Source organism: Styela clava, chromosome 1 (genome assembly GCF_964204865.1).
Source record: "Styela clava chromosome 1, kaStyClav1.hap1.2, whole genome shotgun sequence".
In the NCBI taxonomy this organism is placed as follows: domain Eukaryota; kingdom Metazoa; phylum Chordata; class Ascidiacea; order Stolidobranchia; family Styelidae; genus Styela; species Styela clava.
In genome coordinates this window covers 15,770,989-15,798,539 of record NC_135250.1, presented here as the reverse complement: position 1 = coordinate 15,798,539, position 27,551 = coordinate 15,770,989, and the positions used below count along the sequence as shown (strand labels likewise).

The window sequence follows — 27,551 nt, the reverse complement described above, 5'->3', positions numbered from 1 at the left end:
TGTGTAAACTACTTTTTAAAAACAACGTCTTGAAGATGGCGCATCCCACTGCAATACACTGCTGTAAGTGTATCCTGAAGTTTCCCATCAACCTATGCGTGATTTATCGTAGAATTTCATTATTATTTTGCAAATGGCAGCCTTCAGTCCATCAATGGTTGTTGTTGATCAGTGATTGTACACCCCATCCTTAAGATAAACTCACCAAAGTTAATCACGAGGTGAAAGGTCAGGCGAACGTGCTGACTTTTCCATATCGTCATGCAAAGAAATCAAATGCGTTGAAAAGAGTTCTCACAAAAGATTTATTAAATTTTCGACGTATGGGCAGTTGCTCTAGCTTGTTGAAACCATGCCGTTTTCATTTTCTCTAAGATTCGTGAGTTTCGGCATCAAAAAGTTTTGCAGCATCTGCACATAACAACCTGGAGTAAGCGAATCCGCGTTTTCTCCACAAATTCATAAACTTACAAATACTCTCTTGCAATGAACAGACCTTTCATATAGCTTGCTAGGGTTACGTTCTATCCAGAAGCGAAAATTGTGTTTCTTGTCAAAACAAGATAAATGATAGTCTGCTTTTCATTGGTAATCAGAATGTCATTAGCAGGAAAATTTAACGTAACAGATTTTCTGCTAGTGAGAAAAATTTCACAATCAATTGACGGTGTTTATTTTGAAGTACTTTATACCGAAGAAGATTTTTAGTTTGGTGACGTGGCACGCAAAAATGTTTGCGCAATAATTACAGTTTCGACGAAAATATCTTTGTATTCTATTTATCAGTACTATATTATGTTATATTTTTCATTTTCTTTGATACATCCATTTGAGCAAACACTCACTTCTATACATCATTTGGGTAGTCATCTACCCAAGTTTTATGCTACAAGTAGGCCACTAGCTGCAAAGTCAAGAACCCTATAATTAAATGACTTATTTCTATTAGATACATTTATGCCATACTAAATTTCATTTGGCAGAATATTATAAATTAAACCACTAAATTTTCGATTCTGTCTGATCTAATTGTGGCCGCGCGTGTCTGAACTAAAGATAAGACTACTTGATAAGCCAAACTTATCAGTTTTGAATCTATTACACCGACATGTAATAAATATCATATGAGTCACTTATAAGATGTTTATTATTATTATCTTTGTTTTATATCTTGAAAAACCAGCTTTTGACATCGTACGAACTCGTCCCGCGAACAACAACGTGGCCGCAGGCATTTTGGCGTTTCAATTGATCGTCAAATTTTACGTAAGGTTTGTCGTCAGCTCGTTTATCGAAGTGTTCCAGCAAGGTTTGCACGATGAAAGTCGCGGTGTTGTTGCTGACTGGCGTCTGCTTATTGCAATATGCAGAAGCAACATACGGTAAGTTGGAAAAATTGTAGCAAGTTAATTTAGCCTCTTTAAGTTATGACGTTGGGAAGGTATTTAAAACAGGCCTGCATTGGAAATCAGAACGAAATATAAAGTTTTCACTTATTGCTGATATTGATGATTAGGCAACGTGTTTATTCGCTCACTTCATTTGAAACATATGATATTTGAAAAATTAATTTAAAAAAAACGTGGATTGTCAATTTTGGCATAACTGAAATATTGTCGTTTGCTCACCGTCGGAGGTCAAAGGTTACGTTGTCGGGAATACTAACAGGTTGGAGATCTGTTACAATCAACTAAATTGGATGACCTGTCGAGTCCCAAGCGATGACAGTTTTTCTGAATAAACAAGGTCTTTAATGATATTTATATAAGAATGACGTCACAGGTTGTTGACATCGATGCAAATGACGTCCGAAAAATACATTATTGTGTACATTATGTACATTATTTATGCTTCTTATCTTTGTACCTAATAATCGTAATAAAAAACTTTCGAATAATCTAATACTAATATTTGACTCTAAATTATGCAAGGCAGTAGTATTCAATAATAGACGCTTGATTGAAATCCTATAATGTTCTTTGACAAAGTTTTCTTTATTTCAGGCAGTTGTGATACTCCTACTAAACCATATAATGGATACGTTGAATGTCCAGATGGAACTGGCCATTTTTCCATGTGCGTAACCAAATGCAACGCAGGACATGTCATCTCCGGCCCATCCAGACAGATGTGTTGGTGTCGAGGAGATAAATGTTTGTGGAAGGGGACTGGAGCAAAATGCGAACGTAGGAAAATAATATTGAGATGCAAAGATTAATAGACTGAAATAACTAAAAAATAAAATAGGAGATTACTTTATTCATTGCTTATTTGACTGCAGTTTCGTGATTTTAAAAAGTCAAGGGAGATGCAAGAAAGTTGTGATAACCTAAATTTGATAAATGTATCTATAAATTTTTGGAATGCTTGTAATTGTTCTTTATTTCTTATATACCAAACCTATTTTTTCGAAATTTAAAAATTTATTCACACAGAAACAAATTGCGATATGCCGTTCTTTGATGATGGTCGCGTATATCTTGCCGACTCGTGGCCCAGGGGTTTTGGAGGTGTAGTGGCATTCAACAAAATTCCCAACAAAATCAATATCAACTTGGGATGGTCAATTGTTATCGTGTTCGACAGACCATTGGGAAAGGTGAGTCAAATACAGGATATAGACATAATCTTGAAACTGTTTAGTCGTAACAACTAAAAAAGTATAAGTTATATTTGCATTTTCTGTTCATAAGCATTCATGATCATTCGTGAAGTCAAGGAAACCTTTATTTATTTATTGAACACAAGATAAATCCTCTATCAGTCACTGAGTACGGAATATGAGATTAATATTCATTATCCCCCTTGTATTGAACTGTCCATGTATACTAGAACGCTTCAATATCAAGCTGGAATACGGAAATGTCAACTGCATCATACGACGGTCAAACATTTACACTTGTCAATGTTCCCCGCAATGAAGATCTTTCTGCAAAACTGAGATATGATCAAGACCTCAGTGTTCTTTTCGTTGTAAACTACGTCGATGGAGAACTTCCTTCAGCAGGTAGGCAATTAAGAATGCTTTAAATAGTGGTATATTGGATTTAACTTTGTCCAAGGCGTCATCATAATGAAGAAACCACATCATTTATTTCATTCTTAAATAAATTTTATCTACTACGGTTATTCGTTAATATACAAAAAGAGTGGAATGTTAAAACATGGAATGATCATTTTGTTTGGCCATTTTGGTGAGACATAATGATGCCCTCGGTTATGTGTTATGCGATGTGTTGGAACCTAGGTACCACAAGATACCAAGAAGCAATCTTACTACTAAACTGTAACTCATGCTTGGAAACAAGGTGTTGACAACATGATACAACTATACATCTGACGATATTTAAAAAGCAAACCCTTTTTCTAGCTTACGTGGGATTGTATGAAACTAGAATTAGTGATGCATCGTGTGTGCTTGCTCCACAAATGCCAGCAATCAAACCGGTAAGTGCAAGCAGTCAGAATGCGGAGAATGGAATCTATGACGATACCCAACCTTCATCATCGACAACTGTTCCCACAACAACAATAACGACAACTAAATCAACAACAACCAAGGTACCAATGCCTTCAAAAACAAAACTTCCCAAAAAACGAAAGCGACCGCGTTATCGTTACAGGCGACCTTCAGCAAAGGCAAAAACGACACAACAAACAACAACAACAACTAAAAGCACAACTACTCCGTCGCCACAAATCACTTTTACAACTACAGTCACTACTTTGCCCGAAGATGGGCGGTATTGTATTCGTGAGTATAAATATATATATTTAGCAAATAACAAGAGTAGTTCTACGCAATGATGTGTTCTGGCGCCAATATTGTAGTGCTGTTTGGAGCACACGGAAACTAAGTTTTCAAACTTATTACGAATTGACTCGATTTGTAAATTTGTATTTCTTTTAAATAGTTTTATGCGCCTCTTTTTGCCTAGCACAAATGTGCATCACAATTTTTTCAGACCCAGTATGGCGTGAGTTTACAACGAGAATGGCAGTTGATACGTTCAAGATTAAAATATTACATTGTCATCTGATACTGTTTGCTTGTTAGAGTTGTTTTCACATCGATTTTTTTTAACTAATACAGAGTTTTTTTTAGAATCTATTAATTATTTCATTCTTAAATTATTTACAGTTCAACGAAATCCATCAGCTTATGTCAGTGAGAAATCCTGGACGGATCGTGGTGAGCATTCATTCACTGCCAACGCGATAATCGATTCACCTGGATATCTAAATGAATGGTCTATGGTGATTGTATTCGATGCTGCAGTTAAATCCATTGAGGTAGTAGTTTAAAATTTTGCGGGTTAAATAGATCTACGCATATTATTGGTATCAATGCGTTGATTCTTTCAATTGCACAGGTATGGGCTAGTCGCATCGCTGATTCGTCCGCTGACGGATTGATATGGACGTTTGGACCTCACGCCTGGGACTCAAGATTGAATGCCGGAGAGAAAAAAATTAATTTCATCGCAACTACTAGAGAAGTTATTTCAGGATCAGCGTCGGGTAACGATATTTAGATGTGGTGGTTGGTTAAATTGCCATGAGCTCGGCACGTACTGTCAATCCATGAGACTATATTTGTAAATAATATTATATCTTTTTTTATCGAATACACTCAATATTAATCGCCCAATAAACTAAATATAGTAATAACGATATTCGACGATTTAAGGAATATCAAATCTAACTTTTTAAAGGATGTTTGACTAATATTTATTGTAGGAATCTCTGATTCTCGATCTAATTTCTTTTTCACATTTGCACTGCCATGCTTTAACTTTCACATTTGCAAATAATCTTGCAGGGAAAGTGTTTCTGTGTTCTGATTCTTTTACAACTGGTGACGCGTTAATGATGAGACCCCAAGATGGGGGATTTCCAACCCTAGCTGATGGTAATGAAGTAAAATCACGTTCAAAAAGACAAACTCAAGGCACCAAATCAGGAAGTAAATAACACGCTAATTCTTTGCATGTTGCGTCATTTACTAACCAAATAAACGTAATTTTTCGACTTCACTTGCATTCATTTTGTTAACGGAAGCCAGGGTGTTGTGTATTAAGCATTCCGATGGTTGTGGAAACCAGAACATGAGAGAGTGTCGGTAAGTTTTGCGCATTGTATAAATTTTGCTGACAAGGGAGCCACACATCAATTTTTTTATATCGGTTATTCACGCCTGACGTAGATTTGTGTTTGTCACAAATTTCTGAACAGCCATCCGGAAATTTTGCAGTCATGATGTACTAATTAACTGCGATATAAAAAAAAGTATATTCGAGATTTTCTCATAATTTTTAGGACCGATTTTAAATTATGCTGTTATGGTGAACTAATCTACATTAAGTCCACCTATATGTATTAACTTCTAAAGTTCAGATCACATATAGTGCGGTATAAAAATATAATTAAAAGTTATTCAGCGGTTTTGCTTTTTTTCAAAATTTGGATGACAAAATACCGATGATAAATCGTGGTGCCAATCGACAACAGGTTTCGAATGAAATTGTTTCCAAACTGATCTATTAAATAATGGGTCGAGTCTATTTAAAAATGTCCCAAATGCGATCGATTTTATCTTTTGTTATAGACCCGTGTCATTTTTGAAGATATTACAAAAGATAGAACACTTGTTTGACGTTTTATGCATTTATGATACACAGGACAGGGTAAAAGAGGAGGTAATAAAAATCGAGGTGGCGGAAAAACTGGAAGCGCAAGATGCACAAAGAATGCCAAGATGGGGATACCTGTTGTGAATGCCAAGCAGACACCATTGAAGTTTAAGGCTAATAACGGTATTTTTGCATGAATAATTCGATTGAAATTGAAAACCATCAAACATCCTTGGAGTTTAACAGGGATGGCGAACGTATTTTAATGTACGGGTTATAAATTATATTTTTTTGAAATTTTTTTTTTATCGTAGACAATGATCAGTTTACATCATTGACGTAGTTATTAATACTAATCGAAGTTTGCATCAGAAATTTTCTGTTGCAACTTTTCCGCAAGTTTTTTAATCGGTGGTTGCCATATTGTAGTTTTGGGCTTTGCTCCCGCGGCACTTAGTTGCAGCGCGGATTAGCGTACCAAGTACCAATACCTGTTTATATTACTGCGGAAAATTTCTTTTCGCGGTTGCATAATGGGACGGTTTTGAAGAAAATGTAATTCGTCATCCCACCGCATCCTGCTCCATTATTATTTCATATTTCCGTTGTCGTTGATTCATGTCAATAAAATTTTGTTTTCCAAGCGGCGCATAGTATGGTGCGAAAAAAAATAATTCTCGTATACCATTAAAAACCTTCTGCGTCATCCCTTATGCACCTCCAAATCGAACCGCTGTTACAAAACAAGTTGTGAGGAATGAATGAATCTATTGTATTGTGATATCATAAACGTTATAACCGCATTGTTGCTAGTCAAATCCAACAGTTTTTTGTGTAAGCATTTTTTTTATTTTGATCTTGCTGGATTTATGGCGCAAGAAAATCTAAGGCCATTGTTTCTTTACCGCTACCCGCTGCAGCATATCGTTGAACTTAACAAAGACAATGATAATTGGCCAGCGTTGACGCTACTATTAAGTTGTGTCGTATAATCATGAAAAATAATTGAAATAAGTTACCTCTATATTAAATAGAAAATTGATTGAATATAGATTGAATTTCATGTCATCATAGTCCGGAATAAATTCATGACAGTAACTTTAAAAGGGCTCGTTAAATGGCATATTTTGCACGAAATTGTGTTTTTCATATTCAGTGCGTACGATATCAATTCCGTTATTAACTATGCATAACGGAAAATTTATGTGACATTTTTAGCTATCTCTATAGCTTCTAAAACTGAATTCTTGATATTTCTGTTTTATTTTCAGTGTGCATGATATCTTTTTAATTATAAAAAGAGCGTAATGCGCATTGCAAATTTCAGCATTTTTTTCGTCGTCATGGAAATTCCAAAGTCCTTTATTGTCCACTGAATATGGTTGTCCTGATTGTCGTGGCACAAGCCATGCACCGAAAAAAACACTCCGGGTGATTTCACGAAACGCGTTTCAGTATCTCGCTATTCCTGGAACATAAAGTGAATAAAAACTGATAATATACATTTGTGTCAGTGTGCAGCAAGACTCTTGAATCTAATTGTATTTTCTGGGTTCGAATTTGAACATCTGTATCTTTTCTACCTTTTTATTCACACATAAAATAAATCCAAAATATGCTAACTATTTCATACTAATATTGACGTAAATTTATTTCTTTGCATAGATGGCACAAAATATAACTACAACGAGCTTCTTCACAAATCCATACTTTTCTACGAAGCCCAACGATCGGGTAAATTACCTGCAAATAACAGAGTTCCGTGGAGGGGAAATTCCGGTTTGAAAGATGGTTGTGATATAAAAGAAGACGCTACTGGAGGGTGGTATGATGGTAAGTGCAAACATGAAAACATCAATTTAAATTTAACAACAAGGCCCAAATTACTGATGTAATAGATTCATGAGGTCAATAATATAACGTTTTCAATGAAAGATAAGGCTAGAACGTAATTGGTTGAATAATTTTGTTTAAACGGGATTGAAATATGGTTCTATTCAAGATGTTTGAGACCGAGTATTATTTTTCATTATGTAACGTTTGCTAATTTCCACTGGAATTGTCTTTTACATAATATCGTAAATCTTGTCATTTGCCTTCATGTATTTCGATATCGAATTTTCCTCACTCGGTTAGGGCCATAACTTGAATTTAAATGATCTGAGAATGTAAATAATAAAATAAAAAACTCACGCATAAATCGATAGAATAACTGTAGGCTACATAGTATTAATTAACATTATTAATGTTTTATACTTTAAGCCGGGAACTTCATAAAGTACAACTTTCCTATGGCATTTTCTCTCACTACGCTTGCTTGGGGGGGAATCGTTTTCAGAGATGCCTACGAGGATGCAGGAGAAATGAGTCATATGATTAATACAATCAAATGGGGAACAAGATATCTGATAAAATGCCATATCTCAAAATATGAATTTATTGGCCAGGTATATTTTATATCTGATTCAGTGTTCATTTCTAATTGTTTTCACCGTTTGTCATTTTATCTCTTATTATCTCCCAATATTCTTTAACATCCTAGTTGTAGATGGAAATGTCAGCAGCGCGACATTTAAAGCAGTATCTCGTTTCCAATACTTCTTTGCGTAATTATATAATTGCTAAAAGGTTGGAACTCCTGCAGTTGAAGATAAACACTGGGGAAGGCCTGAAGAAATGCAATCAATACGAAAAACTTTCAAAATTACTGCAAATAAACCAGGGACAGAACTTGCTGCGGAAGCTGCTGCTGCTTTGGCCGCCTCTTCTATTTTTTTGAAGAAAACAGACGCGAAACTTTCTGCACAAGCATTAAAACACGCGAAAGAACTTTATGAATTTGCTGATACTTACAGGTAAGTTGGCGAAGGATATATTACATATGGATTGTAATGAAAATGAGAATAAGAAAATTTACAAAATTGTCTTTGAAAGTTAATTTTTTATACATCATAAGTTTCCGCTTACAAAGTTTAATAGTGCTAAAATTTTAGCTGGTTACGTATTCTTCATTAATATATATATATATATGAATATTATTGTCTTTCTTAATATTATATCCAGGGGAATGTACCACATTGCGATACCCGTAGCGAGTCCATCATACGAGTCATATTCTGGATATGAAGACGAACTAGTCTGGTCAGCTGCATGGCTATACAAAGCAACAAACAACAAAAATTATCTGAAAGCAGCTGAAAAATTTTACCAAAATATGAAGGGCGAATCCTCGGTGGAAGATCGATATGTTTGGGATCGAAAACTTGTTGGAGCGCAGGTATATGCATTTGATGGCTTGTTGTAATCGACATATATGAAGACTTTCTAATAGCTAAAACGGCAATTGTATGGCCTGATTTTATCATAAATTTATTTAGTAATATATAACTTATTTACATTAATCAGCTTCTACTTGCGGAAATGACAGGAAAAGACACTTACAGGGGGCCACTAGCAAAATTTCTCAATGGTCTTGAAACGTGGGATACGACACCGGAAGGAATGTACTTTCTTGATGAATGGGGACCAAATCGTTATACATGTAAGTTCAGTCAATATATATACTCCAACTGCTTTTTAATAGTTGAAATAAATAATGTCTTATATATTTTTGAGACGATTTATCAAAAAAAAAATACTTGTACTGTTTAAAAATGATCGGGTTGGCATTGTTGGGACGGTGTCCAACCATGTCAATATCTTTCAAAAATGAGACATATATATATGAAATAATTTGAACACTCAATCTTACCTGCAATTGTGATCCATTGGTATTCTGATTAATCAAACCGAGGCTTACGACGGTAAATGAAAAATCAATGCCTGTAAATTTATTTTCAGGCGGGGCCGCATTCATTGCTTTATTGGCTGGTAAGTTGACGCCTCATCTACCAAGGGAACAGACATATTTGAAGTGGGCTGAGGAACAAGTTGGGATGATTCTTGGCGACACAGGAAAAAGCTACGTCATTGGTTTCGGGAAGAACTATCCACAGTATTCGACACATAAGGCTGGGTAAATATTGTTAGTGTAGAGTTGTCAACGCATAGAACAAATATTGGGACATAGAGTGAGCTCCGGTCGTCATCAGCCTCCAATGAATGGAAATATAGGAATGAAATAAACGCACTGCCATAAAGTTTAGTGAAGTTTCTTTGATTAAAGTTTTGGAATAAGTTAGTCCAATATTGTCAAACTTTATTTTGATATATAATATAATATTTTTTTTGAACAATATGATATATTTCTTTGTCTATAGCTCGTGCCCTCCCTATCCCCAGACATGCGACTGGGGAACATTCAACTCTAAAGACGATAATCACTACATTATATATGGCGCAATGGTCGGAGGTACAAATGAAGACGGGATCTTTGACGATGACCGAGAAAATGCTAAGGGAAATCATATAACTATCGACTTCAATGCTAACTTCCAATCTGCCATTGCAGGTGATTTTTCTTTATTTATATCCAGGATTGTCCATGGGAAACGACCCATGTGATGGGATGAGACAGCACATATTTGTATTTTCCATGGGACACGTGGGACACGAAAACATATGTTTTTCGGGGAAATGATGGTTAAACATTTCGTGTCCATATATTTGAGCATAACTCTCTTGTTAGTTATAAAGAGCCAAATATATTAAGCATTAACAGTATACTTCGTGAAGGGGCTGATGGACACACATGTATAATATTTAAGAATATAAAGTTAACAAAGTCAGTATATTTTGTTGTTTTGCATGTCTTTTCGTACATGTATTCTAATTTATTATTTTCTTGTTATCATATATATATTATTTATCTTCAACACACAGCGTACATAGCCCCACAAGTGTGTATTTGAAAAATTGCTTAGCTTGTAAATTAATTAAAACTATCCGGTGATGTCCCTCTCAAATACGATACCGGTACTGCGCCAAAAGGACAAAAGTCTTTTGCGCAGCCATAGAATAACCATCGGCACTCTTGGTTGGTTGTTCAATGATCTGCGGTCCCCATGGCGACCGCGGCCTGTCGTGTCTGGAGTTGCTTTCTTTCGTTAATTATCCGGGTTACCGGGTCGCTTAATGGAGTCCGGCTTTTGTTAGTATTTTATGTTTGACTTCTTTCTCATTATGATTTATATTAGACTCACTGCCTCAAAGGTGACGCTGCTCGATAACCATCTCTGGTTTATCGCGTCTCCTTTCACACTGAAATGCAATTTTTTTTATTTTTCTTAATTTTGTTCGTCAATGTTTACATTCGACTGACTGATTTAGTAGACGCTAAACCTAAATTTAACAATTTTTTTCGAATTGTATTCCAATGGGAATCCCATGGAATGGGAATGGGACAGAAAAATATGTCCCATGGACAAGCATGTTTATATCGCTCATATTACCATGAGTTGTACATATTGAAAAATAATAACTATCCTTGTGTAACAATCATTTATGTAATCCTATTTATATCAAAAACGATAACAAGTTCAAAATGTAAATATCCAAGCAATGCTATTTAATAGACGAGTTCGTTCCACCCTTAAATAAACGAGTGTGGCTTTGCGCGGAGTAAACTGATTTAAAAACAAAACCTGATAGGTGATTACGTGATTGCAGATGTATTAACGACAATGATTCGCATTCAGGTTTGAAACACTTTGCTATGATGCGAAGAGGAAAGCAGCCTGGGCCTGGCAAACAACCGAAACCTCCAACTACGAAGTCTCCCCCTAAAACCGGTAAGATCGCGTTTCATTTTACACCTTATAATAAATCCGGTGAAAAAATGTTGTGATATAGCGTATATATGACGAACATATTTCAGTTTATATCAAAACTTTTTATTTTATTCATTTTTTATGTAGACAGGTTTTGAGCTGTTATGTTGTTTGGGTTTTAAATCCTTGCATAATCAAACAATCTAAAATATCCAATGTTCCGTCTGGATATTTGTATCGTATGGAATTATGTAATAGAATATATATATATTACATTATTTGAGTTCTTTCTATTGAAAACTTTGAACTGATATTTTTCCTTGCCGATAGTAAATTTATTCATCGCAATTTACAGCCTCTATCTATCTCACATACCACAGTTCGAATTAAACTCATTAAAACAGGTTATATATACTTGCACACGGTGGATGACTGGATGTGAAGACCTTTTTCGGACAGTCATGACAGAAATCTCTGTATCCACATATAATACTAAGTTATGATTATTTTGTTTCAGTTTTACTTCAATTTATCAGTTAACTCTTCTGTTGTTATGTGAGAATGCCCATGTCCGAGCGTTTACAGACGAACAAGGCTAAAATATTTTAAATTTTTTCAAGCATAAGTTTTGAGCTTTTTTCTCAACACCATTTGTTGTCACCAGATCATTAATTGTTGAATTTTTGATACCTTTAGTAAGAACTAAACCTGCTACCGCTGCACCAAACGTTCCGATATATCCACAAACCCCTGCAACTACCAGACCAGTCACATCAAAGATTTCAACAACTGCGAAGCCTCAAAAGACGAGACCGCCAGTTTCGGAAAAAGTTCGTTGTGCAAAAAGATCACCCAATGGAGTTCCGGTTGTAAATGCTCACCAAACTAAATTGAACTTCAAGCCAAACAATGGTAAGTTAAGAGTTTTAGTAAAGAATGAATATTTGACACCAAATGAAAATAGCGAATCCTAACACAATTGGTAAATCAACAGTTGCATTTCAGATAAAGTTAATTAGGAGTAATTGTATCACCATGTCAAATAAAAATATGAATAAAACAAACTATAAGAAGTAAAGAAATTCTTCATTACAGATGGCACAAAATACAACTACAATGAGCTTCTTCACAAATCCATACTTTTCTACGAAGTACAAAGATCTGGTGAATTGCCTGCAAATAACAGGATTCCGTGGAGAGGCGATTCTGCGCTTAAAGATGGTTGTGATATAAAATCTGACATATCTGGAGGATGGTATGATGGTAAGAAAAATGTATGCTAGGCGAATATTATGCCAAAATATAAATGGAAGGTTTGATTCTTACCTCAAATTCTTTAAGTATTTCAAATCAACGGTATGTAAGCATATGTTGAAAATTGGACATAATTACAAATATTGCAACTTTTACTTTAATCTGTTATATTACACATTAACCTTTTGATTACAAAATCATTTACTACATTTCCCAACTACTAATAAGATGGCATCAGTCAAGTTGTCAAGAAGTATTCAGTCTCATGATTTACCGAAATATTTTCAGCTGCAAGTTTCATAAAGTACAATTTCCCTATGGCATTTTCTCTCACTACGCTTGCTTGGGGAGGAATCACTTTCAGAGATGCCTATGAGGATGCAGGAGAAATGATTAATATGATTGATACAATCAAATGGGGAACAAGATATCTGATAAAATGTCATATCTCAAAATATGAATTCGTTGGCCAGGTAAATTATGGTTGCAGAATGAGAATGTAGTTTGTAGCTAACTATGTGACATGTTTATTATACTTGATCACAATACTTCTGGAATTTACTGCAGCAAACCGCTACTCACAAGTATATGAAGTTGCTGATAAAAAGGCAGGGGAAACTAAAAGGAATGTACTAAATTTATATGTAGGCGATCTAAATTCAACTTTCTGATGACACAAACATCACTTTTCATTAGTTCAAATACATTTACAAATGTAATCAAAAACTTTTTGACCATATATATTAAAAATTCTCTGAATGCCCCATTAACGATATGCAGTAAATCAACAAATCCTATTTTAATGAATAATTTTAATTTAACTATATGTGATTTACTGGTATAATAAGATAGAGTACGCAATGCTAACTAGTAGCCCATTAAGTATGTTGCCTCTGATGAAATTATTTGACGTATTTGGCTACAGGTTGGAAATCCTGAGCTTGAGAATGAAAGTTGGGGGAGACCCGAAGAAATGCCACCCAAACGAAAAACGTACAGGATTACTGCCACTAAACCTGGCAGTGAACTAGCTGGCGAAGCTGCAGCGGCACTGACCGCATCTTCTTTGTTTCTGAAGAAGTCGAACCCTGAACTTGCAAAACTAGCTCTAAAACACGCAAAGGAACTTTATGAATTCGCGGACACTTACAGGTATGGTGCTTTATACGTTAAGGCCGACACAACGCAAGCGATTACAGGTGCATTTCAAAGTTGAGGCCAAGATAGAAAAATGCATTTTATACTTTGGGACACATTCGTTGTTGAGCATTAAAACAAAATTCGATTGTACGTCACTAATTCTAAGTGAAAATAGGACACCGTTGAAGTCGTTAAATAGAGTCTGAAAGACACGATCCCGACTCTACTACTACAAACGTAACTATTTATTAGATGTTTATTCTACAACCACTAACGTAAAAATCGAACGTATATATTGAAGTCATATGCTTCATGGGTCGGATTAAATGGCCTCTTACCCGGCATCTGTACTTTTTCTCGCAATGATCAGATGCATGATCTGTACACACGTCCATAATGACTGCACAATAATACTCTTATATATAAACTATTTTCTCGAATTGGCATCTGAGATAAAGTACGATTTGAAACCAGGCCGGTGGAAATTTGAGGCTTTATCATCATTTTACAGGGGAATGTATCATATTGCAATTCCTGTTGCAACCAAATCATATAAATCATATTCTGGATACGAGGATGAACTGGTGTGGGCTGCCGCATGGCTGTATAAAGCGACAAACGAAGACAAATATTTAAAAGCTGCAGTAAAACTCTATCGAAATATGACAGAAGAGACTGCGGTAGAAGACCGATACGTGTGGGATCGTAAACTTGTTGGAGCTCAGGTAAACATTTAGATCACCTATTCGGAGAATAATGACCTGCTGCAGTTTTGCATGATGTTAACTCTATGTTAATTATTGCATTAATTAGCTTCTTCTCGCTGAAATGACGGGTAACGAAATATACAAAGAGCCAGTGGCAAAATTCCTTAACAACCTCGAAACATGGAATACCACAGCAAAAGGAATGTACTTTCTTGACGAATGGGGACCAAATCGTTACACATGTAAGTCTAAAGAATATAATGTACTTTATTCAAAGTAGTTCTCGCTTCTCTGACCCGTATGTCAGCCAAACCAAAGAATATTGACAAAATAGACAGTATCTAAATGTCATGGTAGGCGTTACAGACGTTTCATTCGTGATGACTTTTTTTAATGTTAAAAAATACGGTACAATGTCTATGGAAGTGACGCACAGATAAGCTTGCTTAAAACAAGTTTTTATAAAATTTAAGCTAAATAAGCGATTTTCATTCTCAAACCATATTGAACGACTCGATGATATATATGTACTAAAAAATCTTTATATAGGCGGTGCTGCGTTTGTTGCTTTACTGGCTGCTAAATTGAAGCTTGATTTACCAAGAGAACAAGCATATTTGAAATGGGCAGAGGAACAAGTAGGAAAGATACTTGGCGACACGGGCAGAAGCTTCGTTATTGGATTCGGAAAGAACTTTCCACAGATGACAACACATAAAGCTGGGTGAATATTTACAAGTAGAACATCTATGTCGCATTTAGTAGGGGACGATCCACAGGAGGGCTGTTTTATATAGCTCATAAAACTGACTCTTAATGTGCCTGACGTGATATATATCAGTGATATATGATTACTATTGAAGAATAATTGTTAATGTATTAAAATATTTATCCGTACTTTAGTAGAAATATATTTTAGATATCAAAAAAATCTCAGTCAGTTTTCTGTACTAAAATAATAATGTTTTTTATTGTTAGTTCGTGCCCTCCATATCCACAAACTTGCGACTTGAAAACATTCGACTCTAAAGAAAGCAATTATTACATCATTTATGGCGCTATGGTGGGAGGTACAGACAAAGATGGTGTCTTCCACGATAATCGTGAAAATGGTAGAGGAAATCATATAACTCTTGATTTCAACGCTAACTTTCAATCTGCGATTGCAGGTAAAGTATTTAATTAAAAAAAGTGAAAAAATCTTTGATGTAAATTGCTGTAGCATGTAGCATAATGAAGAAAACAAACATTTTGCCGAAATTTTACTTTTTCACTTTTTTTCAAGTATATAATTTTCTGATATACGTATTATCTATTTTTATTCATATTTGGAAAAAATATAGTCAATAACTTCACTTTAGCTGGTTTGTATAAAAACGTATCTCTACCCTTACATAAACGTGAATATTGCTTGAAGCATTTCGGTTAATAACATAGGAAGATAGAATTGAACTAAACACTAAAAATGAATAATCCTACAACACATGTTTTTCATTGGTATTTATATCGTGTGCAATTCGCTGTTTGCAAGGGATGATCGATTTTCAAATTAAAATAATATATGACGATGAATGTATTATGTGAATTATGGTCCCAACATATTTATGCAGGGTTGAAATATTTTGCAATGATGAATAGAGGAAAGAATCCCAGTAAACTACCGCAACCACAACCAGGGGCGACAAAACCTTCCAAAGTAACAGGTAAAACAAACGTGCCTATCGCAAATTCATGATTAAATTAGTTTACTTTTTTGACCAGTTAGGAATAGTGGTAAGATATTTGAATTTTAAAATAACTTTTGTTATTGAAACTAATCTAGAGCCGCTCTATTTTTTCAGCGATTGCATTTTAAACGTATTGCAGCTTACAATATCAGTATTTGTTTCATAGTATTTCTTTCAACCTGCAAAAATTCCAATCAAGTTATTGAGATACTACCACTACCAGTGATGCCAATTCAATTTTTATTTCTTTTTTCCTATATTTGAATGAATAAAATGGAGGAAACTGTATATTTCATTTCGTATAAATCCTTCAGCAACGACCACACGAATGACTCCAGCTACTGCTAAACCAACAATGAAACCGAAGCCAACTGTGGACGCTCAACAAACGAGGCCACCAATTTCCGAAAAAGTTCGATGTGCTAGAGGGTCGCCAAACGGAGTACCTGTGAAAAATGCTGGGCAAACTAAACTGAATTTTAAACCGAACATTGGTAATTACAAACATCATTACTATAAGAACGAAAATTCAATAAAATATATATATATATATACATACAATTATTGAATAATAGCAATGCCGTATTATACTATATCAAATAACTAACCGCGTCTGTAAACAATAATTTTCGACTAATTGTGGTGTTACTCGGGGATGTTGTGCCCGAAATAAACTATTTCTAATTCCAGATGGAACCAAGTACAACTACAATAAAGCACTGCATTTGTCCATTCTTTTCTTCGAAGCTCAAATGGCAGGTCGCCTTCCACCCGGCCACCGCATTCCGTGGCGTGGCGATTCAACGTTGAAAGATGGATGCGAGGTCGGAGCTGACGTATCTGGCGGATGGTTTGATGGTGCAGAGATATTCCATAATACGATAACTAAATAATTATGGGAACAAGTTTTTGAAATTTAATTGATCGGATTGGTAGATGATAAACGGCAACTATTTCACTATTTATACTAGCGTGGATAAATTGGGAAAATTAAATAGTAAAATTTTGCTGGAATATAAAAAAAATATTGCTAACATTTGTCTCAAAAATTTTGCTTTGTGAACAATCTATTTCTTTTGACAGCAAAAATTTGAAAAACTGCGTTAAGTGTAAATATTTTGCGGACGTCCCCGCGCTAGGTTTCTTATATTTATCGTATTTATTTCACAGCTGGTGATCATGTAAAGTTCGCATTTCCAATGGCCTTTTCGCTTACAACATTGGCTTGGGGTGGAATAAAATTTCGTGACGCTTATGAAGACGCTGGTGAACTCCAGAATATGATAAACACAGTACAACATGGAGCGGAATGGTTCATAAAAGCACATACTGCAAAGTACGAACTTATTGGCCAAGTAAGAGAAGATATTATTATCAGTATAGTACCATTAGAAACTCTTCATGTTGTTACGGATAGGTTGACAACTGGTCGTTAATATATTGATAATTTCATTGTTGTTGTTGTTACTTTAAACAACCTCTCGAACGAATAATCAAAGTCAAGAAACAACCAACACGAAACTAAGTTGTTATTGTTGTACACACTCATGTATTGTTCTCACTGTGCAAAGTAACATTGTCATTTAACTTTTACTGACTTTCGTTCAACTGCCCTACAATAACATATTGGCCAATACAGATTATTCTTAAATGCAACAAAAACTGCTTACCAGACATTATAGTTTGTTTATTGAAAGAACCAAATTGTAAATCTTCTAGTAACTTACACTACAATACGCTATCGTACACAAACCGTCAAATACAACTCGAGTCATGATCACTGACTGACGTCAGGGTACGTCACGTCCTGTCGTCTACTTTGCGTTTCAGTCTGACTCTAGTATTTTAAGAAGAACTGAGTCTGCTCATGTTATGATATTGGAAAGGATAACACGTTTTCATCTCGAAATATCAACTGCAAGAACTCATATACGCGTATTGCCAGTAGGTCAAAAGACTTTAGTGAACTATATGTAGAAAATCTTTTGTAAAAGACCATTCAAACAACCATTAAAATCATATATCATTTTCTACCATAACTATCCATATTACTAACTATAAGTACATATGCATCGTCAATGCAAATTTCCAAATGTCGTACATATGTTTCTATATTTTAATACACTGGTACGATCATTTTCAGTAAAGAATATTATAGATAATGTGAATTTTATGTGATTCTTTCCTAGGAGTAAAAATAAAATATCACAACTTTTGTACTAGAAACATCGATAACTAGAACGTATCGTTCCTCATCACTAAAATCTCGTTAGCTATATATTGCTCCTTAATATCAATGCTGCATCAGGCTTGTTAAACATACTCCTCTACTGTATAAGGTTGGTAACGGCAATGTAGATCACGGTGAATGGGGAAGACCAGAAACAATGAGCATGCGAAGACCAGTATATAAGATTACTGCTAAAAAGCCAGGCTCGGAACTTGCTGGGGAAGCTGCGGCAGCACTGGCCGCCTCTTCCATACTTTTGAAAGCTACGCATCCGCAGCTCTCTAGAGAAGCATTGCAGCATGCAAAAGAACTCTACGATTTTGCGAATAAATACAGGTAGGATAAATATGAACGTAAACGATTCGTGACAATAGTATTCAATTTTCAGATTCCAAAAGTGGAAGTTCAAATTATTTAGCATATATATATACTGAACAAAACAAACCCAAATAAAAATCAAATTTAAATGTTACATTTACTATATTGTTCATGCTTTAGGGTGCTCAATACGGTTTGCGTACAACAAACTTTTTTTTTATTTTTTACAATGTCGATACTTAAAAAAAACAATTTTGTGGTCGTGTGATGAAAAATTTATGGAGCGTATTAATAATTATTTCATGCCATTTGTAGTTCATATTCAAAAGGACTAGATATTAGAAGGTATAATTAAGAAGTAATCGAGAAGTATTTTGTGACAAAATAATTCAAAATAATAATCTTTCTACTTTTAATGTCTAATTCATTTCAAAATACATAGGGGAACATACCACAAATCAATCCCAGATGCTAAAGAATTTTATGCTTCGATTTCGGGGTATGATGACGAATTGATATGGGGGGCTGCATGGTTGTACAAAGCAACCAACGACAACAAGTATTTGCTTCTCGCAACAAACCATTATAATAGAATTCAAGGGAAATATGTAGTTGAAACGAGATATTCCTGGGATAGGAAGTTATGTGGAGCGCAGGTTATTCATTTTAATTATAAAATAGTTTTTACCTATATGCAAGAAAACCCAGTCAATGGGTTGTCTACATTTTTTTTTATGTTACAACTGTTACAAACATTTGTTATAGAAGTGGAGAAACATGATTAAGCCGATTAAATCTTAAAACTAGAAAGCATATTGTTTTATCACTGTCCAATGCAGACAACAGTCTTTCACGGAAGTATTTTTTTGTTACGCTATCTAGTTTACCGTCGAGTGAAATATAAAAAGATGTTTTGGTACACTCTTGAGGGAAAATCACTGTGCAGTAAATATTATCAACTTTTCAACAACAAAAAGTTACGCCAAAACCAACAAACTTCACAAGCGTTAAACTATTAAATTGATGGGCTGGCCAAATATTTCCAATGTTCTTATGTTTGTATGAATGTCGATAATTACAGGCTCTTTTGGCGGAATTAACGGGCGGTTCAGATTATAAAACGCCATTCTTCAAAATGATTGATGATTTGATGAGAGCAAAAACGACACCTCAAGGCTTACACTTCTTGACAAAATGGGGTTCAAACAGATACGCCGGTAGGAAAAATATTTATTATTTATCACGAAAATCCTAATCCTGAAAAATCCTAGCAATGCCATCAATTTGGCTGAAGCATTAATCAATTGATAATGTTGAGTCGATTTTTCAGAAGTTATAACCAATTTTACAAAAATTATTGTCAATATTAAACATATATATTCAAGTAAAGCAATCTCCAAATAAACTTTGGTAGCATACGAGAATATTTACTATTACAGCTGGAGCAGCATTTATGGCGGCAATAGCAGGAACGATGAATGCGCCACGAAAAGCTGCTTATCAAAAGTGGGCTCAGAAGCAATTAGATCTTATGCTGGGTGATTCGGGACAGAGTTACCTAATTGGATATGGGAAATATCCTAAAAGACCGCACCATAGATCTAGGTATGTGCATAGCGCATGTCACTCCATTACATATTTTTTAACTCTTCAAACATTATGAATATTGTTTCTGGTTAAGTATAAAGAGCGCCGAAAGAGAGGTACAACTTGCCTGTGATTCATCAAGCCAACTTAGCTGCCAAATCGTACTTGAAAAGAATAAGATTAAAAAGTATCAATGTCATCCGTAATGTTAAAAACCCTGGAGACATACGCGCGCATTTGGAATAATTCCCTAGCAATCTTGAAATTTTGTTATGATTCAATCTCAAGAAAAACGTATATTTGCCTCTATTCAGAAAATTGGGAATGTTTTATAATACAAGAGAGCTATGCTCAAATATATGGACACTTGGGACAAAACGAAATATTTTACCATCAATTCACCGAAATCTATAGGATATCCTGAACAAAACTGAACATTGAAGCAGTTACATAGCTACGTTACGGTGACTTACCCAGTACGCCACAGTTTATCAATTCTAAGAAAACCCCAACATTAAAAGACATCAATTATAACAGTGACTGCAAACCCCGATTTTGCGAGACAGTTCGAGCTTTCATATCGGCAAACAAATAACAAAAAAAAACGCAATCTAAAAACGCGTCACAAATGAATTCCCCGGGGGAAAATATTTCGATCTACCGAGGGAACAAATTTCTACAGTAGTATTCGAGAGTTTTTTTGCTAAAACCGCAATTATGGAGACAAAACGTGCCATACGCCCTTCGTTTGTGAGACAGATACAATGCTACACGGATTTTACAGGTCCCGACAATTTTGTTTCAAAGTGAATTGAAATTGCAACTGATTTGAGATACTACGGTATTATAACAGCAGATACCGCAGTCTACAAATATATCAACACCAAGCGAAGCAGTACTTCAGTAGTCTACCCCACTTTTAGCATTACCGGTAACCTCAAAGATCTTCTGAGTTTTGAGTAGCGAGAAATTTCGGAATCAGCCGTCAGGTACTGCATTATTGTAACAGCGGATGCGGATACCGAAGTCTACAAATGTATCAACACTAGCGAAGCAGTACTGCGGTAGTCTACCCTGGTCTACCCCACATTTAGCATCATCGGTAACTTCAAAAAACTTACGAGTTTCGAGTAGCGAGAATTTTCGGAATTAGCCGTCACGCTTGGCGGAATAAAATCCCTGTTCCCATAATAAAAAAAACTAATACAGCGAAATTTTGGATAAAATATTAGATATCATAAGATTCATAGAAAATTTACGAATAAATAAAAGTAATACCCTTCTGGCAAAAAAATCAATCTTTGACCACTGAAAATTGTAAAGCGATTGGTCCAGTATTCGAAGAGAAAAGCGGTTTTATAATGATGAAGACGAAAATTAACAAGAACAACAACATAATATTGAAACGATCGTTATGTCCACTACCGTGTCCAATAAGTACAAATTTATAATATCTGTTAAGACCGAGCGTTGTAAAAATCTGAATATACCCATGTAACAAAGTGAACTATTACTCCCGGTAACATTTTTCTTTCGTATCACTTAGTTTTGACTGTTGTCTACATTACAGTTCCTGTCCTCCTTATCCCCAACGATGCGATTGGTCAACATTTAATTCTCCAAAACCAAATCATTATATCTTATATGGTGCACTGGTCGGGGGACCTGATTCCAAGGGAAAGTACCTTGACAAACGATCTCTTTATGAACAAACAGAAGTCACAACGGACTATAATGCATGCTTCCAGAGTGCTGCAGCAGGTATAGGATAATTTCAATTCAATCATGGGTGTAAATAAATAATAACTTATAATTTATTATGTGAATGCCTTATGACTATTGGGATTTTTGTATCTCGCCGTACAATATTTTCTGGATGAACGTTAAATAATCAATAAAACGGTTTACGTGAATAAACAAACTCTAAACTTCATATAACTAATAGGTGTGAAGTACTTTGCGATGAAATCAAGAAGAACATCTTCACAACCACAGAGAAAACCTGGACCAACTCCGAGCAAATATAGCAAACCCATTGGTCCAAAGAAACCAACATCTGGCCCGAAAAAGCCGTCTCCTAGAAAGCCAATGAAAAAACCATCTCCGAAGAAGCCGATACAAAAGCCACCTCCGAAGAAGCCGATGAAAAAGTCACCTCCGCAGAAGCCGATGAAAAAGCCACATCCGCAGAAGCCACTGAAAAAGCCACCTCCTAAGAAGCCTGTTTCCAAACATGAATCTAATCGTACAAAAGTTCCCTGTAGACCACCATCTAGTCCAAAATGTCAACGATTAGCTCAACAGGAAAGGCAAAGAAGAAATAGACAACATGGCAACGGTTAGCTTTATAAACTTGAATCGCAAATTAACTTCAGCGCTAGTTATGAAATGAGGTTGGTGCCAACAATGTCGTAGAATATTTAGTTTAACACTGCAAAGATACCCTATGGAACGACAGCGAAGTCTGTTGCACATATCCATTTACAGGTGATTCATTGAATATATAGTATTTTGAATTACCGTAGTTTGTTTTATCACAATTTGCAATTAATTTCAGCTTATTAAGCATGTTTCTGAGAATCGTCTATGACTCTAAAGTCGTCTATCTCTATGGCATGCATGAATCAAATGCGATTGACATAAAACTGAAACATACTTGAAGTAGCCTACTATGCTAAGAAATCGTCAATATAAACTGCATTTTAATATTGTAATAAATTTGTAAACAATTAAATATGTGGTTGTATGACCTAAGTCCAAAAGCCGAATCACCGTGTAATGATGCTTACCTGTAGCACTCTTTTCTACTACTATTTAATTCCACCCATACTTTCACGACTCAATGTACTGTTTGCAGTGAATGTGTAGGCCTATTGAACATATGTGTTGTTCTTCTCTATCGTACATACTGGATGGTACGGGCATGGTGCTTCGTACGGAGTCCGTTACGTACTGTGAATTTGAGTAACAGGTTGAGTATTCGAGTAAAATCTTCCGAGTTCGTGACGTCATATTTAAAAAGCAAAAATCTGTTCCCTATTGTCACTGTCAATGCGCTTCAATCGTTTCCTCCTGCCGTTGAATTATTTGTGGAAACGTGTTTTCAAATATCTTTTCTCGTTTTAGAATAATACAGTATAGGGAGAGAGTATATTGTCCCTACAGTGTGTTCGGCTGGCGCGTTATTGGGTTGGCACACGCTTATTTGAGCACAACTCCGATCTGAACACCTCAGAAGTCAATGGGCACACAATAGATTGGATGCCAATTGTTTGTATATTGTAAAAATGCACAATCCAATTGATCCAAAAACCGATAACAAATTACACCTAAAACCTTAATACAGTATGTGTGATGAAACCAAATTTCTAACCTACTACGAACGATAAACACGAGCAAAACTGAGCGAGGGAAATACATCATAGAGGAAATGAATTGGAACAACGACCTTGTTTCATGCAAATAACATGTACCATTAAAAATACGTGGTGAAAATATTAAAATACACTGGTGTAACTACCCTAATGTACTCGCTACAACAGCAACAAATGACAAGCGATGTTAGCGCTTAGCGATAAGCTGGGCTTTCCTTTCCATCCACTTCCTGAATGTTGAGCGTAACAGATGGCGTGTAACGTCGCTGATGCTCGAGCAATATAAAGAAACGCAGTTTTGAAGACGGAACGTCTCCACTGTTGCAAATAATTCTAGCTATCCAATCTGCAAGGATTTTATCATAGGAGAACGAAATCGTGAAATCGCGTGTTTCATTTCTGAGAAACCCGAACACAAATAGGCTACTGATAATTTGCTAGTTGATGCACCCGACAAGCGCATAGCTGTTTTATCAGCATGTCGGAAGAGTGAACATAAATATAACTTTAAATTACGACAGTCTTTTATGGTTGGTGTTTTGTTGGCGGATAAGGAAGTGAACTTGGATCTTTTTTAGAAACCCACTGCCAAAAACACTCAAAACAGATTACGCTGGAAATTCAGATTCTCAAATTATTCCGAACCCGTATCATAACTGGATATATTTACTGGATTTCTATTTTGAAACGTGGCGGAATTTTTTTTCTCAAATCTCACATTTTTGCATTAATGGTGGGGGCTTTCTACGAGTGATCTGTCAACTTGTTCTGCATGACGTATGCATGTTTGTCATAATCCTGTGTGATAGAGGACATTGACTTACATATTATCAGTAGAATAGTGAGATTCATGAATGCTAAAGTACATGAAGGGGGCGTGAATTAGTGAGAATACAACTGAAATGCGTTGATGCGACAATAATCCGAAAATATCGTCCCCATTTCGCAGTGACTTCAGAAACTCGAGAGTCGCGCAATTTCATGCGTGACCGACCGTGTCATTTTATTTTGATTGTGTCCTTAATAATAATTACATTTCGCTGATCTTCTCGAGCAACTCGCTCAATACGCGATATCCCATTCGCTGTCTGCGTTCTTCGTGTTTTGTTCACAACATGGACCCTTGCAACTGCGCAGGTTTGTAGTTTATAGATACAAGATTTTAATGCTTGTTGTTTCAATGATTTGATTCAGGGCCTTTTATTCCGTTTGTGCGCTACTCAAATCAGTTCAATTGTGTGCAACTTCATGGATTACAACTACTCTGAAACAATAGGCGGTTTGAGTTTCAAGTGAGATCATGGTTTAAAAATATTGACTGTTCGTCCGTAATCCTAATACCTGTACGACACAGTTATCGATTATTTATTCTACAGTATTTCATGTTCCTGGTAGCATTTGTTAGAAACTTCTGGGTAGTTGAGCTCGATGAAATACGTAATTGAGAATGGCTTATCAAGATGTTATCATATTTGAGGTCGTAATTTTGAATGGTGCGTCCGAGAATAGTTTTAGCTGTTTTATTTGCAAATGTAATGGCCTACATCAAGAATTGGTAACTTTACGATGACATAAAACTTTTTTTGTTTTAGTAACAGGTAAATGTACCTGTGACCCGAGCTCCTGTGATTGTAGTAAGTGTAACTGTAATCCCGAAACTTGCAAATGTACCAAAGCAGGAAAGTCGTGCTGTGATAAAACAAAATGACGTCGAGTAAGTAGCTCTTGTACATTAATTGAAACTATCGGAATCTCATTTCGCGGGGATGCCAGGTGCACTTGGCCTGTTATTTATCCAAAAAACTAAACTCATAACAATATAAAATGTACAACTGTCGAGATCGGTACCAAAGTAATAACATCTGGTCTACGTTATGCATTGCAAACGTTAAATTGGATCCTGTATTGCCAGAACGAGATATTCACGACGTACAGTCATAAGGCAATATAAACATGGTCAAATTGGAGACTCAACAAAAACTTATCGCATTAGATTCTTAGTCCGTTAATCTATCAGTTTCTCCTAAACTTATGACCACACCTACACTCAAATCCAATTGGCTGTAGAAATTCGTTAACACTAGCTGTTTTTTTATTTATTTCAGATACTATTTCTGTAATCCTCTTGAATTTCTCAAGAACAAAAATATCGAGTATGTTTGATAATGCTACGTAAATGATATTTCAGTTTTTCAATAAATTTGAACAGAATACCGTATTTTCGATGAAGTGTGTTCATGATGTATCAAAGGCAGATAGGAAAATGAACTGATGAACTCTAGGCCAGTGCTCGTCAACCTTTTTTTAATGGTACACTCTTTCAAACATTTCCTAAAATCTGGTACATCCCGTCCGTCCTACATTTTTAATACGAAAAACACTCAATATTTAGAAGTTATATAATGTTTATGTTGACGCAATAGTTCCTTATTTAGTAAATGTGACCGTTGATGTTTGATACCATCGGCATTTGTTCTTTTTTTGGATTTAATTTCAATGAATGCAGACAACCCTTGTTTGGAAAAGTATGCCGTAAGGCTGTAGGCATTCGCACGAGAATGGTGACAGCTTTTTGTGAAAGATTGCCATACTCGGGGACTCCTAAATGTGCTGCCCCAAATTAGTTGTAGTTTTTATATGTGTTGAACTCCGCCTTTTGTACAAGATCTCATCGTAATTCAACAGTTATGTGGGCAAGAGCAACCTCTCCACTTGTAAATGGCTGAATGGCCCATATTGGAAAACCAAGATTTTGATATTTAACATCCGGAAAATAGCCTCCGAAGTTTAGCAGTAGCACATCAGATGGTGCTTACCGTGTTTCCCCGAAGATAAGACAAGTTCTTGAGATTATTTTAAAAATCCAGGCTAGTTATTACTTTTGGCTAGGCTTTATTTTCGGGGAAACATGGTAACAATTGATCTCATCTTTGCATTCACAAATCTCCGTGAAATAGTCCAACCATTCCAAACCGGAAAAAACACGTTTTGATACGTTGTTCTGCCACAATTTCGTTTTAAAATAATTCAATCTTGCTACTAGGTTCAAAAATATCACATCCCTTTCCCCTCGGTAAATTTAACTGATTATGTAATTTTAAATATGGCTGTTAGTTAGATATGACAATTTTTGCAAGACAAAAGATATCTTGAAAATTAGCAGCCATCGTCCCAAAGTCCTTCCTGGATTAGAAACATATCGTGTGATAGTGTGTACCTTACAACAGTCTGTACGGTACACCTCTGGTACACCCTGGGGCGTACTATACACCCGGTTGACGAGCACTGCTCTAGGCCCTAGAACAGTGGTTTCGATACTTTTATGGCTCGGTTGGAAAACATTGTTCGGAACGGTTGGAAAATATTGCCCCAGTAGGAGGGTGGTCCAAGGTTGTAAGACTGACGGTCTGCAAAAGTTTTGAGAAGACCTTGCGTGCCGCAGTCGGGGAAAACCCAAATGTGATCAAAATACTGCTAGTTTAGTTACTTCAAATATATCAAGGAATGAGAGTACCATTCTAATCTGCCTATTGTTATGTTTCATGTATGGCGTTTTTCATTTTAAGGAAGATATCTAAAGCACAAACAAATAAAACAATTTATTGTTTCTGGCTTTCGGTTTCTGCTTCAGATCTGCGTTTCGTCATTGTTGCCACATGACCCGCGCTGGAAAATAGAGGTGTTTTCAACTTAAATAAAGGCACAAAACGTCGAGTTTAAGGTGCGAAATTGAGATGTGAACCGCAACTCGTCTAGTCGACCGGGCCCTGTCTTCGGTCTTGTCACTTACCAGTAAAGCAGTAACCAGGGGCGTAGCCAGTGGGAGTTACGGAGGTCGTAACTCTGCTTCATCATTTCATGTGTACTGCTTCA

The 27,551-nt window shown here is 35.7% G+C and overlaps 1 protein-coding gene and 1 long non-coding RNA gene across 3 annotated transcripts; both read left to right on the top strand.

Annotated features, from left to right (window-relative positions):
* The first annotated feature begins 1,237 nt into the window (after window positions 1-1,237).
* Window positions 1,238-22,870, top strand: LOC120343078 (uncharacterized). Of its 2 annotated transcripts, XM_039412163.2 has the most exons (35): window positions 1,238-1,382; window positions 2,004-2,186; window positions 2,436-2,599; window positions 2,833-3,007; window positions 3,371-3,754; window positions 4,142-4,293; window positions 4,374-4,521; window positions 4,823-4,966; window positions 5,682-5,816; window positions 7,299-7,466; window positions 7,896-8,080; window positions 8,262-8,488; window positions 8,697-8,910; window positions 9,039-9,174; window positions 9,474-9,648; window positions 9,893-10,083; window positions 11,270-11,362; window positions 12,038-12,253; window positions 12,437-12,604; window positions 12,884-13,068; window positions 13,521-13,747; window positions 14,247-14,460; window positions 14,549-14,684; window positions 14,992-15,166; window positions 15,421-15,611; window positions 16,053-16,145; window positions 16,484-16,663; window positions 16,860-17,027; window positions 17,340-17,524; window positions 18,509-18,735; window positions 19,160-19,373; window positions 19,799-19,934; window positions 20,157-20,322; window positions 21,875-22,065; window positions 22,250-22,870. In XM_039412163.2, the coding sequence occupies exons 1-35, from the start codon at window positions 1,319-1,321 to the stop codon at window positions 22,645-22,647; spliced, it is 6,408 nt and encodes a 2,135-aa protein (XP_039268097.2). In that variant the 5' UTR covers window positions 1,238-1,318; the 3' UTR covers window positions 22,648-22,870. The 2 variants fall into 2 exon arrangements, 1 of the variants encoding a protein (XP_039268097.2); XR_005569570.2 differs by lacking the exons at window positions 19,160-19,373; window positions 21,875-22,065; window positions 22,250-22,870 and having other exon boundaries at window positions 20,157-20,297.
* Window positions 22,871-24,661: 1,791 nt separating this feature from the next.
* On the top strand, window positions 24,662-25,896 carry LOC120346914 (uncharacterized). Its single transcript, XR_005570050.2, has 3 exons — window positions 24,662-24,815; window positions 25,271-25,392; window positions 25,784-25,896. It is a non-coding gene; the product is annotated as an uncharacterized LOC120346914 (long non-coding RNA).
* Window positions 25,897-27,551: the final 1,655 nt, after the last annotated feature.

Bases quoted from the DNA above. Each gene is read 5' to 3' on its own strand.
- LOC120343078 (XM_039412163.2), top strand. From the start codon at position 1,319: ATGAAAGTCGCGGTGTTGTTGCTGACTGGCGTCTGCTTATTGCAATAT. The intron at 13,069-13,520 runs GTAAATTATGGT...ATTTGGCTACAG, and splicing joins AATATGAATTCGTTGGCCAG to GTTGGAAATCCTGAGCTTGA. The intron at 22,066-22,249 runs GTATAGGATAAT...TATAACTAATAG, and splicing joins CTTCCAGAGTGCTGCAGCAG to GTGTGAAGTACTTTGCGATG.